General features: G+C 41.3%; 1 protein-coding gene across 1 annotated transcript; it reads left to right on the top strand.

The window, feature by feature from the left end:
* Nucleotides 1-7724: 7724 nt before the first annotated feature.
* Nucleotides 7725-19596, top strand: CSTA (cystatin A). The gene is made up of 3 exons (XM_007449708.1): nt 7725-7790; nt 15940-16041; nt 19468-19596. The coding sequence occupies exons 1-3, from the start codon at nt 7725-7727 to the stop codon at nt 19594-19596; spliced, it is 297 nt and encodes a 98-aa protein (XP_007449770.1).
* Nucleotides 19597-19875: the final 279 nt, after the last annotated feature.

Raw genomic sequence — 19875 nt, 5'->3', positions numbered from 1 at the left:
CTGCTTTCCTCCACAGCAATACAGGCATGAAACTGAGACAGCGCACTCCCCCTCAAAAAAAATCCTCTCATGCCAAGCATTTTGCAAGTTTAGTCACCTTTCTGCCGGCTTGAAGTCACAGGGAGGGGTCTCATCATGGAGCACAGGCTGGCCCCCTGCCACCTGGCGGGCTGAACTGTTCCCCCTCCTTCTGAAGGCAGAACAAAAACTGCTTTTCTCAAGCCAGGAAGCCAGCCAACACCCAGGCCACAGGGTCTCAGCTTCCTCCCTAAATGGGGCTGAAGAAGAAAGTTCTTTTGGAAGAATAGAGCACTCCTTCTAAAAGGAATTCTGGAAAATACAGAATTCTCCTCTCTCCTCTGTGCGTAGCCATGCCACTCTGGTTGAAGCAAAGAGCAGAGGCAAAGCCTCTAGGGGAAGATAACTGTTATTTCTCCTTCCATGTTTCCCCGTCCCTTTCACCTCCAGGCACTGGGAGAGCTCTGAGAAAACTTTAGAGTCCCTTGAGGACAATTTGAAAGCCACTGCGCTAAACTTTAGGAAAGGAAAGAACTGTGACAAAAAATGAAGTTTAAAAAAGAGGGCATTAGCCATGTGTCTAAAGAGCTGGAGTAGGGAGTGGCTGGAGGGGAGATTCTAGTTGCACGAGTGTTGGCACCAGGTGCTTTGGGATCTGCTATGGTCACAGGCAGCCACCCTCTAACTGCCTCAACAGTCCATGTGCATTTCTAACATGCCATCATCCACTGGAAGAGGCCACTGGCCCGTGAACTCCCCTTTCCCTCCACTGAGGCCTCCTCACCTTCTTCCTTCCTCTTCCTCTCACTGTCACAGCCCCTCCTGCAGGCCTGGCCCTGCTTAGATGTTAGTGACAGGACTGCTGTGGGCTCCCTCAGTCCCAGCATCTTCCAGCCCCTCCTCAGAGGCTGGCTCTGCAGTTTATTCAGATTTTCTATTTCTTCATGATTTAGTCTTAGAAGATTGTATGATTCTAAGAATTTGTCCATTTCTTCTAGGTTGCCCAATTTGTTGCCATATGGCTGTTCATAATATTTCCTTATAATCCTTTGTATTTCTGTGGCAGGCATTGTAATTTATCTGCTTTCATTTCTGATATTATTTACCTGAGACTTTTCTCCTTTTTTTTTTTTAGTGAGGCTAGCTAAAAGTTTGTCAATCTTGTTTATCTTTTCAGAGAATGAGCTCTTAGTTTCATTGATCTTCTCTGTTGTCTTTTCAGTCTCACTTCATTTATTTCCACTCTGATCTTTATTATTTCCTTGTCCTGACTTTGGGCTTCATTTGTTCTTTTTCTAGTTACTTTAGGTGTAAGGTTAGATTTTTCAGTGAGATTTTTCTTGTTTCTTGAGATAGGCCTTTATTGCTATAAACTTCCCTCTTAGTACTGCTTTTGCTACATCCCATAGATTTTGGTTTTCATTTGTCTTCAGGTATTTTTTTATTTCTCCTTTGATTTCTTCATTGACCCAATAGTTGTGGTTTTTTCCAGCTTTCTCCTTGTAGTTGATTTCTAGTTTCATACTGTTGTGGTCAAAAATATGCTTGATATGATTTTAATCTTCTTAAATATGTTGAGATTTGTTTTGTGTCCCAATATACAGTCTATCCTTCAGAATGTTCCATATGCCCTTGAGAATAATGTGTATTCTGCTGCATTTGGATGGAATGTTATGTAAAAATCTATTAAGTCCTTCTGGTCTAATGTTTCACTTCAGGTCACCGTTTCTTTTTTGACTTTCTGTCTGGATGACTTAACCATTGATGTAAGTGATGTGTTAAAGTCCCTACTGTTATTGTTCTGCTGTCAATTTCTCCCATTAAGTCTGTTAATTCTGCTTTATATATTTTGTGCTCCTATGTTCAGTGTATGTGTATTAATAACTGTTATGTCTTCTTGATGAATTATCCCCTTTATCATTATATAAGGTCCATCTTTGTCTCCTGTTACATTTTTTAGCTTGAAGTCTATTTTATCTGATGAGATACGGCTACAACTGCTTTCTTTTGGCTTCCAGGTGCTTGGAGTATCATCTTCTACCCCTTTGTTTTGAGCCTATGTTTGTTTTTAGAGCTGAGATGATTCTCCTGGAGGCAACATATAGTTGGGTCTTGTTTTTTAATCCACACAGCCACTCTGTCTCTTTGTTGAATTCAATCCATTTATATTTAGGATGTTTATTGATAAATGAGGATTTAGTACTGCCATTTTATCTCTTGTTGTCTGGTTGTTCTATATCTCCATTATTTCTTTTTCCTTATGTTTCTGTCTGCCATTTGGTTGGTGGTTTTCTATGATTTTTTTTCTCTGTTTCTTCTTTTTTTTTTTTTTTTTTTTTTTTTTTTGCGGTACGCGGGCCTCTCACTGTTGTGGCCTCTCCCGTTGCAGAGCACAGGCTCCGTACGCGCAGGCTCAGCGGCCATGGCTCACGGGCCCAGCCGCTCCGCGGCATGTGGGATCCTCCCGGACCGGGGCGCGAACCCGTGTCCCCTGCATCGGCAGGCGGACTCACAACCACTGCGCCACCAGGGAAGCCCTGTTTCTTCTTTTTTTATGTTTTGCATCTCTACTCTAGATTTATGTTGTGTGGTTACCATGAGGTTTATATAAAACAGCTCATAGATAAAACAGTCCTTTTTCTGTGATAGCATCTTATCTTCATTTGCCTATACGAGTTCTGTCCTTTTCCTTTTCCCTTTTTATTATTATTATTTGTTATTTTTGTCTCTATCCCTTTTAAGGTTGTGGTTTTGTTACCAAGTAGCTATAGTTATTTGTATTGATTTTCCCCCTTTAACCCGTGTACTCTAATTAAGTGTTTAACAACCGATTCTGTATTGATGTGGTGATGTCACACTCTCCTGGGCCAGGCCAAAGGCACACCAGACGAAGGACAGACGTTCATGGCAAATGGGCCACTCTTCTCGTTCTGTCCATGGGGGCCCTTGCCTCTCCTCCCTGCCCGTCGGTGGTGTGTGGAAGGCAGGGGTGCAGCATCCAGCTGGCAGTGCTGGAGTCCTCTGATGCAGCAGACACTGTCACTTCAACTCCTCCCCGTGGTGGGGAGGGCCATCCTGCCACTGCACTGCACTCCCATCAGTCAGCATGTGAACATGTCTCACCTGGCCCCCTGTGGTGCCCATGGAGCACTCCAGGTCTCCCCTCAGGTGCCCGAGGCTGAGCGATGAGTCATTTCCCTTTCCCAGCTAGCCCCTTGGGTCTCCACTGCAGTGGTATGTCATGTGAGCAGCTCTCTTGAGGGGTGGAGACAGAAAGGGAGGTACACCTGTTCCCCCGTGCAGGGCCAGGTGCTGCCTCCTCATGGTCATCCCCACTCCAGGGGGCAGGGGGGACTGGTAAGTGATCACCAGAGAGGTCACCAAAGAATACGGGGCTGGGTGTGGTGGGAGAAACTCCTAGAGATCTGAGTCCACGCTGCTATGTCCCATCATCTCTGCATAGAGAGGCAAACACTGGTTTACCAAACCTTTGCTTTTCCATCTCCAGGTGAGTGACCTTCCTCCCCTTTGAAGTCCCAAACCACTACCCTCCACACTCTCTTTGGTCTTTAGGAGCCAAAGGTGTTTTTTAGAGAAGGGCTTTGGTCATTTTGGCAAGTGACTCGGTTCTCCCAGCAGGGTTTCTCGCGTGGACGCATGTGTAGGGGAGCAGAATTTGCCACCCTCACCTATGTCTCTTTGGCATATTGTTTGAAGCTGGTTATTTCTTGAGTTGTAGAAAGGGCTCTGGAAACCAAGTAGGAGTTGCCCTTTCATAAGGAAATTTTCCATTTGTAAGGGTGACTCCCTCTCAAGACCTGGAAGAGGAGGATCACCCATTCTCTAAAAAATCTTATTGAGGACAAGGACGGCCAGAGAGGGGAAGGCACGGACTTAAATGTGCATCACAATCATCCTTGTCCACTGTGTTTTCCCTGGTCACCTCCCCAAATTGACTCTCTCCACCCTTGACATCCTCGTTTGTCTTTAGCTGAGAACGGTATTGAAGACGAGGGCTTCAGCCACTTTGACGAGTGAGTCAGTTTTCCTGGGACTCTCTCACGTGTTATTCAGCTTTGACTTTCTCCTGTTCATCTGTTGTCTCGTGTCAATTTAATTCTTAGATCAGCCAGAAGAACCTAGAAAAGCAGAGGAAAAGCTCTTCCTCCCCGACAACACTATCGATACACTTGTCACTATGAGATACACTTGTCAAAACCTATAGAATGGGGACTTCCCTGGTGGTGCAGTGGTTAAGAATCCGCTGCCAATGCAGGGGACACGGCTTCGAGCCCTGGTCCGGGAAGATCCCACATGCCGTGGAGCAACTAAGCCCATGCGCCACAACTACTGAGCCTGTGTGCCTAGAGCCCGTGCTCTGCAACAAGAGAAGCTACTGCAATGAGAAGGCAGCACAGCGCAACAGAGTAGCCCCCACTCACCACAACTAGAGAAAAGCCCGCATGCAGCAACGAAGACTCAATGCAGCCAAAAATAAATAAATAAATTTTTTAAAAAATTCTTTAAAAATAAAAACAAACCTATAGAATGTACAACACCAAGAATGAACCCTAGGGTAAACTCTGGACTCTGGGTGATCATGAGGTGTCCACGTAGGTTCATCCGTTGTGACCAAACGTTGCTCTGGTGCAGGATGTTCATAGGATAGTTGAAGAGTGCCAGGCTCTGAGCGCCTGGAGGGCATGGGGCAGGCAGGGAGGAGCAGGGGACATAAGGGAACTCTCTGTCCTCTCTGCTCAATTTTGCTCTGAACCCTAATCTGCTCTAAAATATAATTCAGACTATTTGAATACAAACCAACAAGAAAAAAAAAAGCCTATTCTGATATAGAGTTGTGATTTTCTGATTCTATTTACTACTTTACTCAAAGTTTTGTGTACTTTTGCCTTTTTGTTTCAGGTAGAAGAGTTCCTTTCAATATTTCTTGTAAGGCAGGTCTAATGGTGATGAACGCTCTTGGCTTTTGTTTGTCTAGGAAAGCCTTTATTTCTCCTTCATATCTGCATATTCTTGGCTGACAGTTTTTATCTTTCAATATTTGAGTATATCATTCCATGCTCTTCTGTCAGGTAAAGTTTCTGCTGAGAAATCTGCTGATTGCCTAATGGAGGTTCCTTTGTAGGTTACCATCCTTCTTTCCCTGGCTACCTTTAAAATTCCATCTTCATCATTCAATTTTGACAGTTTGAATATAATGTGTCTTGGAGGAGGTCTTTTTGCACTGATGTAATTAGATGTTCTCTTAGCTTAATGGACTGGTATCTATATATCCAGTTCCTTCCCCAGGCTTGGGAAGTTCGCAGCTATTATTTCCTTAAATAAACTTAAATAAACTCTCTGTTCCCTTTTCCCTCTCTTCTCCTTCTGGGATATCCATTATCCTAATACTGCCCTTCCTAATAGAGTCAAACAATTCTCATAGAATTTCTTAATTCTCGCCCCATTTACCTGTATCATTTGTACATTTCTATCTTCCTGATCACTCTTTCTCTCTTCCATGTGGTCTGCTCTATTTCCAGTGCTTTCTGATGCATTCTTCCTCTAATTTATTGAGTTCTTAAGCTCCAGAATTTCTGTTTGGTCCTTTTTAGAATTTCAGTCTCTTTGGTAAAATACTCCTTCTGTTCACTAAATTTATTCCTGAGCTCATTGAACTGCCTTTCTGAGTCTTCTTGTAGCTCGTTGAGTTTCTTCATGACAGCTGTTTTGAATTCTCGATCAGTTAGGTTGCAATATTCCATGGCTTTTTGTTTGGTTTCTGGAGAATTGTCCATTTCTTTTTGTGATACCATCTTACCATGGTTTCTCACGGTGCTTGATGAGTTTTCCTCTGCCAGTGCATTTGAAGTGGCAAACACCTTTCTTCTTTAGGTAAAGCTTTTTGTTTTACTTGATTCTAAACAATTCACCAGATTAGTAATTAGGAGCCTTTCTTTTGTTTTTTAGTAAGTGGACATTTAACACATTTCTGGTTTCTCTTACCTGAGCTGCCTCTCATTATATTGGGTTGGCCAAAAAGTTCGTTCGTGTTTTTCCAGAAACCTTATGGAAAAACCCAAACGAATTTTTTGGCCAACCCAATACTTGAGAATTGGCACTTTCCACTCTCACTGTCTCTGCCAAAGATGTCACCACGTACCCTCATTATAGCTGCTTGTGCCTCCAGGTTTTCTGGTGCCTTGCTGCTTCTGGTGTCACTGGTGTCACCACCTGGGCTCCAGGATGGCTGGCGCCTCCACCTTGTCTGGATTATGTGTGGCCAGAGCTGAGCCAAAGTCTTAAGATGACTTGTGGCCTCTTGAGTGAGCATCATGTCATCACATTTGCTATTTTTCTCAATACATAGATAAAGGCATTCCAGGGACTTCCCTGGTGGCACAGTGGTTAAGAATCCACCTGCCAATGCAGGGAACACTCTTATATTGGAAACTCTTTTGTTCCTTTTGAACATTTTTATCATGTGTACATGTTACACATTCCAAAAATTGAATAAAGTAATACAAATAAATATTCACACAAAACAAGTTTTTCTTCTAGATAATTTGCCTGCAAAAGCCCTCACACATGTACAAAAGGAAAAAAAAAATGCCTCTTGTAAAGAACTGGAAACAACCAGGGTAAAGAACTGGAAACAACCAAAGTCTTCATCAGTAGGGAAATAAGTATGTAAAATATGGAATAGTATATAGCACTTAGAGGGAACAGATAAATGGTAGATAGATAAATGAGATAAGTACATAGACAAATAGATCTATCATAGAATAACACTTAAAGGAAAGGAACTAGATTGATCTCTCTGTGTATCAACACGGAATGACTGAAAAATATATTAAGTAGAAAAAAAGCATAATATAGAGTATGTGTTTAGCATAAAATTTAAGTCGAATTTTAAAAACACACTAAATAAAAGTATAAAAAATGGGCTAGAAGGATACCAAACTCACAATGTAGCTTACAAGTGTGGAGGGCAAGATTGGGGGTTGGGGAGTGGGGAACTTGTGATATCAATAGTTTATTTCTTGAAAACAACTACCAAAAAAAAAAAAAAAGGGAAACAAATATGACCAAATGTTAAAAGTTTTAATTCTGGATGATAGGAATATATGTATTTATTGTTTTATCCTTTGTGTTTTTCTGTATTTTAAACAGTTCTAGAAATGTAAATAAAAGTAAAATACAAACATCCAGCCAAGATTCTCCAGATAGATCTTTTACTTTCTTTATAAAGTCAGGTCCACTTTAAACAATCAGCCTTGACACTATTAAAAAAATATTCCTTTAAAAACTAAAGTTTTTGTTAGAAGTTAAACATTGGGAAACTCTCTGGTTGTGATTTCGGATTTCATACTTCAGATGCAACAGGATGGAACCAAGGTCAAAGAGAATGCAGGGAAGTTTGACTCTTGTTCCAGCACTACGCCTTGTATACACCCACTTGTTCCTCCACAGCCCCTCCTTCTTGCCAGCTCCTGTTAGTATATTCTGCTGAGGAAGCAAGAAGACTTACTTCAAGACATACTTCCCTTTGTCCCTTCATTTTCCCTTTGCCTTTTGTTCTTTGAGGAAAATAAAACATTCTACAGGTGGAGCTTGTGAACAACACCTTCTTTAAAAACCAGAGCCTCCACCCTTACCTGACCACTTCAGCGCCAGCATCCTGCCCAGAAAAGACGCAATTAGCCAAAATGATATCTGGAGGCTTAACTGACGACAAACCTGCCACTCCAGAAATCCAGGAGATCGCTAACACGGTGAGTGGATGCAGCCCATGAAAAGGTTTGATCCAAAATCTTGGTTTAGGTTGGCCCTGTGTTAAATGTGTGGGTGAACATCAAAACCAGAATATGGGGAAATGTGTGGTTTTGTTCAGGTTTCCTTACAACTGAAAAGTTTTTCAGATGAAACCTCTGATAATTCTAACAGTGAGAGTGATCTTGAGCAAGTCATATCTCTTCTCTGAGCCTCAGGTTCCCCATTTGTAAAAGAAGAATTTTTATTGGATCATCTCTAAGGCTCTTACAATGTATGGTTCTAGGATTACTAATTCAGTTTCTAATGAAACTTTTCTATTCTCACCAAGTGGAGCCAACATGTAATTAAAGTCTGAGGTTGTTAACAATTGATGAACTAGGGACTTCCCTGGTGGCACAGTGGTTAGGAATCTGCCTGCCAATGAAGAGGACACAGGTTCGAGCCCTGGTCCAGGAAGATCCCACATGCCTCAGAGCAACTAAGCCCGTGTGCCACAACTACTGAGCCTGCGTGCCACAACTACTGAAGCCCGCACGCCTAGAGCCTATGGTCTGCAACAAGAGAAGCCACCACAATAAGAAGCCTGAGCACCACAACGAAGAGTAGCCCCCGCTCGACACAACTAGAGAAAGCCTGCGCACAGCAATGAAGATCCAATGCGGCCATAAATTAATTAACTAATTAAGAAAAAAAAAGAACCTGCTTATGGTTTAAAAAAAAAAAACAATTGATGAACTAGACGTCAAATGCACTACAGGAAAAAAAATTTTAATAGATTGAATGAAGAGCATTATCATAAAGATGATCCACTTACAAACTTCCTACAAATCTGACTCAATGGACAAAGTTTTAGTATTTGGAAGATGATTAAACTAGTAGAGAAGTGGCATAGTCTACGGTGATTCCAAAATTCATTATGGTGAAAATAGAATTCAATGTGTTTAGCAGGTTAATACATTTTTCTAAGTGTTGTCTGGTTAGCCATTACCTATATAATAAAAATTTATTGTATTGCATATTTTATGAAAAGAAAAAATACATAAATTTCTATTTTAGGTTTGTAAATTGTCACCCTATTTTCTTGTATCATTCCTTCTTGCTTTTTCTCGCTGAAACTTCATTCTATGACACTGTTTGGCAAAGATTAGCTTCTTGTGTAAGTGGAAGAGATGGGATTCTCTATGTTAGGGCACTGAGAAGCTCTCTAAGAGAGCAGATGCCTGAAATTCTACCACTCATTCTGTGGGGCTAAGTATTTCCCTTTCAAGAGTTCTTTTAAAAAAGTAGTTACTTTACAATAATGTGAATAAATATATGTGAAAGAATATTAGATCAAAAGTTTCAATTAGACACCAAGATACAAGGTGTCTTAGAAAGTGCACATTCCAAAGGATATGGTAATCCAGATGCAAGTTTTCAAAGGAAATAGCTAATAATAAATTAGATAATTCACCCATGTTAAGAGTAAAAAAAAAAAAAAAGTAAATACCTTGTCACTTTTTCTTTCTTGAGGAAGGTAATATTAAGTTATTAATGCCTTCATTCAAATCCCTGTATTGTCAGTGTTTTCAAACTTGAATGTGCACATGGGTCACCTGGAGGTCTTGTTAAAAGACCAGATTTTGACTCAGTAGGTCTGGGGTGGGCCTGAGGTTCTGCATTTCTAACCAGCTCTGGTGATGCCCAGGCTGTCCATGACCTCACTTGCCTGCAGTACTACAGATACAGGGTATTCTGAGAGGCCTATGGGAGATGGGCTTTCTAAAATCAGAGCGTGGGCAAAGAATCTCAATTTCATCTGTGAAATGAAAATAACACCTCTTGCCCTTCGACCTCAGAGCCGTAAGGACTAATGAGAGCACCTGCATAAAAGTGACTTGGAGGGAATTCCCTGGTGGTCCAGTGGTTAGGACTCTGAGCTCCCAGTGCAGGAGGCATGGGTTTAATCCCTGGTTGGGAACTAAGATCCCACAGGCCGTGACTTGGAAACGAGAAAGCAATGTGCATAGGTTAGGTGTTACAATTGTTTGCTTAAGATTTTTGCCTGAATTTCATCCCTGACCCAGGAAAATCCCTCTGAGACTCTCCAGGGACCAGATCTGTAAGGGGGCTGGGAATAACAGAAGTTTGAAATATAGAAGGTAGAAGGTGCAGAAATTTGTAATGTTTTTTATAAAGCCTACCTTGGTTTGCCAGAATAATTTTTATTTAAGTAACAACTTATAAGAAGGCCTTGCATTGTTAATTAATAACACCCATCTGTGAGCCACACCTTCAATGCATACATTAAGTTGAAGGTGTGTTTCTTGCTGCTCACCTTGGGCTTCAACCCTCTCAGAGAGACAGAATAAGGGATAGTTACTGAGTAGCTACCTCACCCCTGAAAGGTGCTTTGCAGTTTTGATATCCTTGTCCTCCTTTCGACCTCTCATTTGATTTTCACCACACCTGAGGCAAGAAGGGAAGGCATCACGTCCATTTTTTAGATGATGAAACTGATATTCGAAGAGGTCAAGAACCACCTAGACAAGAAGCTAGCCTATCTCCAGATTTCAACCACCTGCCTTTTCCACCACACAGTGGCAGCAACATCAAAAATCATGCGGAGTGAGGGGAATACACTGTGGGGAGACGATGTGGCAAACTTGCCTTCTCTGTGCAAGCAGCCAGCCTCAGATTTAAAGCAATACGAGAAATGAATATCAATGAATTATTTCTTGAATATCTCTTAGGTATCCAACATTGTGTTAAATGTCATAGAAGATCCATAAGGACTGTAAGACATGGCCCCTGCCCTCAAGAAGCTTACAATCCCTTTAGGGAAGTCAAGAAAATCTGGAACATAATATAAAACAATCTCCAATTAAGTACTTTTTCATAATCTTAGGTTTTGGACCAGGAAAAACTTTAGAGATTGCTGGTCAAACATTCTTACTTTCAGGCGAATAATTACAGTTTGGCAGCTCTGTCCCTGCAGTGTTAAACTCCCAATTATCACTTGTCTTCCCTCTCTCACAGGAGACAGCCTCAGGGGACAATTCCCAACTAAGTGTTGGAATATTGAGGGATAGTCAGCTTAGAAAACGTTTTATAGTTTAGGGAACACTTTCACATCAATTGTATCATTTATTCCCCCACAAACAACCCCAAGAGGCAGATATTACTCTGAGCTTTAGGTGAGGAAATTTAATCGACATCTTCTCCAAGATTATAGAATTATTTAGGTTCCCAGGCAGGGCCAGGGAAATGGGAAGGTGTAGGTGATCACATACCTAGTGTGATTTGAGGGAGTACCAGAGAAGACCTCCACTTACCTGTCATTTACCTTGGAATTGTATTCCTTTGATGTTTTAATGTGCTTCTAGTTTTAAAATTTGCCTATTAAAATGCAGGTATCCTTGGAGGAGCTGAAGTTTATCCGCTTTCCCTGTTTTTATCAGAGAGATTCTTAGTGGAATGCCAGCTTAAGGAAGAACCAATTAGGGAGGGAAAGAGAGGAAGGGAAGGTCATCACATAGAGAGGGGAAAGCATCAGAAAAATGATGACTGCAGGTTCAAGGAATTTGACATCAGAATGAAAGAGAGAGGTTGGATCAGGTCAGAAAGAGAAGAAAATCAAACAACAGGCTTGGGGTTGAGAAGACTTGAACATTTTTGAAGGCAGAAGAAAGGAGTTCCTCCATTGTGAAGATAACAGAGACTGGAAGGTAATGCTGGTATCAGGTACTAAAGGCTGTTAGCAGTACTTGGGTCCAGAATACACGTGGAAAAAACCCCCTCTTCCAAAGATTCTCTATGCCCCTCTTCTTTCCTCTTTCCTATTTGGGGAGACAAGTTGTCACGAAGGAAAACAAGCCTGGTTTCTTCATTCAGAAAACATTGATTTGGGAATTCCCTGGAGGTCCAATGGTTAGGACTCTGTGCTCTCACTGCTGAAGACCCAGGTTCAGTCCCTAGTCTGGGAACCACTAAGATTCTACAAGCTGCACAGTGTGGCCAAAAGAAAAAGAAAAAAGAAAGAAAGAAAACACTGATTATGTACACAGTACTGTGTGAATTGCTATAGGGAGAGAAGGGACATAAAAAATGTCCCTGCCCTCAGAGAAATTTATAAAATAGATTGGAGAAAAGGGATACACACAAGGAAATAAAGAGACAAATATGGCCCCATCCATAAAAAGCCATAATTAAGGAGCAAATGAATGGCCCACTGGCAAAAGCCTCTGGATGATTACAGCTGATCCATTATCTTATGCCATATGTAAAAAACCATTGGATGAGAATTCTGAGTATGTTTATGTGCAGGAAGGAAATGTTATTTCAATAATTATTTTTAGAAATAAGGGCTATTATTACATATGCACAGATGCATACACACAAAAGATACACACACACACACACACACACACACACACACACACACCTAAGTCAAACGTGACTGCTGAATACCATTCCTCGCATACACACAGATCATGATTTTTGTCTGCCAGGACACCACACAAACACCCCATCTGCATACCATTATGGACACATCCAGGAGCTTAGCATGTCATGGCTCTTACCCACAAATCTGTGTTCTCCTATCTGACTACAGCCCCCTCATCAGTCACCTCCTCCATTGTCCCCACGTCCAGAGAACCTGCCATTCATCCACACCAGAATCCTTCAGACACTCACCTCCCATCTCCATCAGAGCATGCCTAGGCCCACCTATCACTCGTCCAGCTGGATCGCATGATGGGTGGTTCCATACTCTCCTCTACCCCTGATTTCCATGGCTTCGTGAGCCCTGGCATTCCAGTCCTCAGAGGCCACTCCCACTGCTACAACTTCCTCCTCAGCTTCTACTCCAGGTTCAGAGAACTTTGCTCAAGGAAGATGTAGAAACACAGAAAACTCACCCATTACATATCTACAGATTCATGCCAGGGAACAACCACAGCAGGACCCTAGGGCCACCAGGACATCCTTTCAGGCATATCCTGTTGATCCTTTTCTAGAAACCCCACAGAGGTGGATCTGGACCTTCTCTCTCCTCAGTTTCTCAATCTGTCCCATCCCCATGGCCCAACCAGACGGCGGTCTCAGTTCTTTCTCTTAAAAGATTGCAGCTATCTTGTTTGAGAATGCCCTGAATTACTTATCACCTGCTGATCTCATTCCTCTCTCCAATCTAAGACTTTGTCCTCCTTAAGCCAGGTGCCATCATTTCTTGTATGCTGGGTGCCTTGCCCCATACTTCCCCTGCCCTCAAAACATAGGTGACAAATGTCCACAAATCACCTCTCACCAACCCTACTGTACTCTCATGTTGCTACCCAAACTCTCCTTTGTTACTCTCTAAAACTTCCCAAATATGACCTATCCATGCTGCCACCATTATCATTCTATGCATGTTTTCCTAAATTATGCATAGTCCAAGTGTTTCTGCAGAATGATTACAGGTAGCCTGGGTCTTGGGTTCAGTGTGGCTTAAATCCTCAGATCCTGGAGAACTAGCAGCTTACCAAGATTCATGCTCTGCAGCAACAAGAAATGCTTGAACAGCTCTGGGGTAACTGCATTTTACCAGGCGCTTCTCCCTGGAGGCATCCTTTCCCTGGTTGGAACCCAAGTAACAAACCTACACTGTTCCCTTCAACACCTCAACCACCACCATGCATGGCAGGTGGAGGAAGGTGAATGCCAACTGTGTTTAGCTCAAGGTCTGTCTGTTTACCACCAGACTCCGGACCACCATTCCCAGGTGCCCTTCACCCTCCTAGCACCCATCCTGGGGGGTCTTTCAACAACAACCTGCCTTCTGAATAAGGTTTCACTGATCAGCTCCTTCCAACTCTGCCCCTTTTCCTCCTCCTCACCTGAAATCTCATCATCCCAGGTTCATAGCATCCAACAATAGAGCGGTACAAATCTGTTTTACTGGAAAGGGGGAGCAGGGCTACGGGTTATAAGTACAGTGAACCTGCAATCAAGGCACACAGTCTGATAGGTGCCAGGGCACTTATAGAAACAAACCAGGACATTTGAAATCAACTCTCTGATGGAAAATTCTGGACTTGTGGACTGCATAGATACAATGGAAAGGTTAGAGATTTGGATGTGTTTCTAGGACAGATAGAAATAAAAATGTCTGATACATAGTTTAAAAAAAAGATAAATCAGATACTCACTATTCAAGGCATTTAAAATGCCAAATAACTATAATCACTCATTTTTCAGCCTTTAGCAGTCATGTTCTCCTCACAGCCTTAGGTTCCTCATCTGCAAAATGAGGCTTAAATAGATAATTTGGGGTTTCGTGTAGAGATTAACCCTTTCCAGCTCAGCTCCTAACTTGACTGGTACCCAGTGGCTCACAAGGCTCAAAAGGATTAGATGGGGGGGAGCAATAAGACACTGAACTCTTCCCTTACTCATTCTCTCTGCATGCTTTTCCACTTTTCTCTTCTCTCTCCTGCGCCCTACCTCTTCCCATTTTTTCTTTCTTTCTTTTCTTCACTATGTGCTTCCTTCCTTTCTCCACTTTTCAACCTCACTTTCCATCTCAAGAAAGCAATCACATTCCTCCCATCTATTCTGAATGTTACAGGAGAAATGGGTAGTGGTCCGAGAAGTGTTTGCCCTTCAAAAATGGTCTGAGAACTCAGAGTTTGCAAATGTCTAGATCTTTGAAAGCAATCTGGTACCCAAACTGAGGCACAAATAGAAAAGGATTCAAAATGCTTGCCCACTGATGGGAAGGACTGTGTGGCCTTGGGAGAACCCTAGATGCACTGGAGGCCTGACTAAAGCTGTATATGCACATAAAATGTTATGGGCTGGGGCTTCCCTGGTGGTGCAGTGTTAAGAATCCGCTTGCCAATGCAGGGGACAGGGGTTCGAGCCCTGGGCCGGAAAGATCCCACATGCCGTGGAGCAACTAGGCCCATGAGCCACAACTACTGAGCCTGCACGTCTGGAGCCTGTGCTCCGCAACAAGAGAGGCCGCGATAGTGAGAGGCCCGCGCACCGCAATGAAGAGTGGCCCCCGCTTGCCACAACTAGAGAAAACCCTTGCACAGAAACAAAGACCCAACGCAGCAAAAATAAATAACTAAATTAATAAACTCCTACCCCCAACATCTTCTAAAAAAAAAAAAAAATGTCCACCTCCTAATCCCTGAATCCCTTAAATATGTTACCTTGCATGGCAAAGGGACTTGTGGGTGTGATTAAAATAAGGGCCTTGGGCTGCCCTGGTGGCGCAGTGCTTGAGAGTCCGCCTGCCGATGCAGGAGACGCGGGTTCGTGCCCCGTTTCCGGAAGATCCCACATGCCGCGGAGCGGCTGGGCCCGTGAGCCATGGCCACTGAGCCTGCGCGTCTGGAGCCTGTGCTCCGCAAATGGGAGAGGCCACAACAGTGAGAGGCCCGCATAACGCAAGGAAAAAAAAAAAAAAAAAAAGTAAGGGCCTTGAGATATGCTATACTATTTTTGCAACTTTGAGTCTAAAATTATTTCAAAATAAAAAAAATTTTGTAATGAAATAGTGATTACGGTCTCCCATTTTTATTAATCAAAGACATGTTTACCTGTTTGTAAATACATATTTAACAGATTTGTAAATCACATAAATGGAGTTCGATATAGCCTTGGTAATTTGTTTCCTCTTGTCAACAAAAATTAATCAGTTGATTTAAGAAAGAAATGGGAAATTTTTTCGAGCCAAATTATGGATTATAACCCAGGAAAAACAACATCTCAGAAAGCTCTGAGAACTGTTCCACCCATTAGAAGTCAAGGCACAGGTATATAAGTTTTTCGAGACTGAGGGCTGTACATCAAATGATGTATAGTTGACAGTTTATTTAATCCAGATCTAAGCAGCATGGTGGTGGGTCATGTGATTCCTTACAAGATAGAGGAGGGATGTTATCTTTTAAGGAATTGTCTTGTGGATGCTAGGAGCACGGTACTCTTTATGGTTGAGCAGGTATTCCTGCTGCCTGCTGATGGGAGTGGTTTGGCCGATGCATAATGCAGATACAAAATGCAAAGTGGGGGGAGAGGGGAGGCCAAAGAGCAGAGAAGATTTTGTTGTTGTTGTTTAAATTTCTCTTGTCTTGCCATAAAAATATGACTTTTATTTCATACTCTTTTCTTAAGGTTAAACCACAGCTTGAAGAAAAAACAAATAAGACTTATGAAGAATTTGAAGCTGTGGAATATAAAACTCAAGTGGTTGCTGGAACTAATTACTACATTAAGGTTAGAGTTCAACATTCGCTTTAGCACTAAAAGATATTGTTGTATCTTTCACTTTATGCAATGTTCCCTGTCTCCCCTACCTTATAATTTGTTCTTTCTCCTTGTCCTAAATCAAGATGCCTACCTAGCATGGTACTGCCCAAGTGGTAAACTCTCAAACTTGGCAGATGATGGTATATTTATATCATCTTTTTCTTGTGAATTTAGAAAGCTTTCTTATATTAATTCTTAACTTAATTTCCAGAAAATGTATAAAAAAGATTTCAGAATTCAGAGCATGCTTAGCTTGTGGCCATGGCTTCTTCATGTGGGATCCTAGGATCCTAAAGATGTGGGGCTGGACCAGATGCTATCTTGAAGCTTATTCCATCTCAAAACTTTGTGATTCTATGTGTCTAAATTAAATGGGTTTAAGGAATGATTTGAATCATTAGCTGGGAAAATCATTTAAAACAACTTTTGCCCTTTAAATAAGCATTTTGATTAATATAATTTAAATATATTATTTTTGTAACTCAAATAACTAGTTTCAACTTGTGGCACTATAGGTGTAGTTTGAAGCAGTGGAGTATTAAAAGTATTTAAAAAATTAATTTTATAGTTATATCAGAAAATTAAGTGAGGCACTGATCCGGTTCTAAATGAAGAAAACTTTTGTGAAGTTATTGAGAGGGAACCAATCCAACAAATCAACCATGGATATTTGGAAGCCATTTTCAACTTTTTGTATTGAGCAGATGATAATTCTCATTTAGTAAATAATTACAACAGACATTCAAATGTATTTACTTAATCTTTACCAACCTACTTGACGAGGGCACAGTCCGGCTTATTTCTCTTTAACAAACAATTAATCACTTAAGATATAAAATTTTTTTTAATGTTTTCAGCACAAAAAATAAAATGTGTTGTTAAGCAGCTCGGCATGAAAAAATTCCAAGACTGGGTCATGTGAAAAGATCAGCCCAAATTGGGAGATTGGGATTGACATATATACACTAATACGTATAAAATAGATAACTAATAAGAACTGCTGTATAAAAAAATAAATAAAACAAAATTCACACACACACACACACAAAAATCAGCCCAGTCCTACCACATTTGAGGTCCTGGTACATGCCAGGTGCTGGGGTGCTACACAGGGGTGAGATCCTGCCTCATCCTCAGAAAGCAATGGTCTTGTTTCCTCCCTTCCTGCTTTCTTCACAGCTAGAAAAGAATGGTTTCTAGTTAAAAGTGGTTTTGTTCAAAGATAAGAAACATTCCATCAAAATTGGGATCATTATTTTAATAATTTATGATGAATCCAAGTACAAAAATTTTGCATACTAACCAGCTCATACCTTTCTTAAAAGGCCCATCAGAAAACTATCTTGGAAATTTCTTCCCTTAAGACCACAGTCCCCTTCCCTCCCTACCTCACCCTCCATCTGCTATCAAATTTCTCCTGTGGGATTAAAGTCACTGACCACAGTTTCCTCCTTACTTCCTGGCCATCTAGCTGTTGACCTCTTTGATCTGAGACACTCACTCTCTGGATTTCAGATCTGGCTGGTGATGTGACCTCCTCTTGTTTTTCTCAAGTACCTGTCAAGAGGCAGGTGGTAAAATGGAAGGATTTGGTGTCAGACAGTCCTGGGTTTGAACACTTACTCGGCTTGTTTGACTGGTTAAAACCTATGCGATCCACAGCCCCTCATCTTCTCTGAGCCTTAATTCGTTTAGCTTCACAACATGAATAATAATAACCTACTTTGCAGGGTGTTGTGTGGAATAAACGAACTAGAAATTTACTAAGCACTTATGGGGACTTCCCTGGTGGTCCAGTGGATAAAACTCCATGCTCCCATTTCAGAGGGCCCAGGTTTGATCCCTGGTCAGGGAACTAAAAGTTTACATGCCACAACTAAAGATCACACATGCTGCCACGAAGATCCAGTGTGCCACAACTAAGACCCGGCACAGCCAAATAAATAAATAAATAAATTTTTTTAAAAGAAAAGAAGTTTACTAAGCACTCACAATGTGCCAGGCACTGTCCTAAGAGCTGGGCATGTATTATCTCATTTAATCCTCTCAACATGTCTATAAGTATGATCATTTCCTTCGTGTTGCTGATAAGAAAATTGCCCCCTGGGGAGGTGAACTAACTAACAAAGGTCACAATACTATAAGATCACAGCCAGAATTTGAACCCAAGTAGTCTGATACTTACCTATTAGCTGTGCTGCCTCTAATAATGTATGCAAAAGCTGGTGCCCTGTTCCAAGCACAGAATAAATGTTTTTGAAATGTTACCCCATAGAGTAAAACTAACACAGATGTTGAAGTTTGGCTTTGTCTCTTATTAGCTGAGAGATTTATGATAAATTACTTAATCTCTCTTAATCTGCTTTGCATCTGTAAAATGGTCCTTGTTCCACCTTTCTTCTTGCCTGGAACAAAATGTAAATATAATCAAGTATATAAGATGGTCATCATAGTGTCTGACTCATGGTAAACATTTGATAAATGACATTTATTAAAATTAGTTTAGTTAGATTTATATATAAAGAATGAACTAGTGGTTACCTGTGGGGAGAGGGAATGTGGGAGGGGCAAGATAGGGGTAGGAGATTAAGAGATACAAACTACTAAGTATAAAATAAATATGCTACAAGGATATATTGTACAGCACAGGGAAATAAAGCCATCCTTCTATAATAATTTTTTTAAATAAAATAAAATTAGGTTAGGAAGGGACATCAGAGCACAATAAATATTATTCAAAGACAAAACTTTTACTGTCTGAACCAAGAACAAAAGTGGGAATTCTTACCATAGTTTTCTAGGTCCCAGATTCATGCCCAGATTACCATTTCAATTTTCATACCAATGATTTCCCAGCAAGATCCCTTTACTTCAGAAGGTAAACTAGACTCTACACCTCAGGGCCCTGCTCAGTTTTACCTATGGGCATTTATAAAGCAGGTTCTAATATAGATATGGGAACCACACATCCCAAATTCTCTAGGGCAATTCCTATTTTCTTCTCCTTGCTCAAGCCATGTGACAAATAAAGTATCCCAATTTGGGAGTCAGAAAATGGAAACATCAAAAAGACTGTCACTTGTTTTCTTGATCTGTGCATCTTTGAAAATGAAATGCCAACTCTGGACTTTCATTTGTGCACAGAATATAGTAAACTATAAAATAAAATAAACCTAGGACATATGTCTCTTGCCATGCCTTTAGCCTGCCCTTTCTCTCATAAAATAAGATGGAAGGTTTATGTAAACTAAGGGTCTAAGAATGGTGGTCTAGGAATGCTATTCCAAAAGAGCTTATTGCAGCTAAATCTTTATAGGTCTGTAGATCTTTCATTTGACATGGATCCGTGTGAATGAATCTCCTTTTGCTTTTTTTCTTTTTTTTAACTTCCAGATACGAGTAGGTGATGATCGTTATATTCACATAAAAGTATTCAAAAGCCTTCCTCAACAAAATCAGTCTTTGGCACTTACTGGCTACCAGGCTGACAAAAGCAAGGATGATGAGCTCACCGGCTTCTAGCGACATGTTCTGAAAGCAGTCGATTCTTTCCACTGTCTCCTGATTAATGGCCCCTGCTAATAAATGTAACTATCAATAAAGAATTCCTTTTCAAATACATTAATCTCTTCTACTAGCTCTCGTCTGTTTTGTTTTTTTTTTTAAAGATGTTGTGGGGAGCTTCCCTGGTGGCACAGTGGTTGAGAGTCCGCCTGCCGATGCAGGGAACACGGGTTCGTGCCCCGGTCCGGGAAGATCCCACATGCCGCGGAGCGGCTGGGCCCATGAGCCATGGCCGCT

Source organism: Lipotes vexillifer, unplaced genomic scaffold, assembly GCF_000442215.2.
Source record: "Lipotes vexillifer unplaced genomic scaffold, Lipotes_vexillifer_v1.1 scaffold1378, whole genome shotgun sequence".
NCBI lineage: Eukaryota > Metazoa > Chordata > Mammalia > Artiodactyla > Lipotidae > Lipotes > Lipotes vexillifer.
This window is presented reverse-complemented; position numbering and strand designations above follow the sequence as displayed.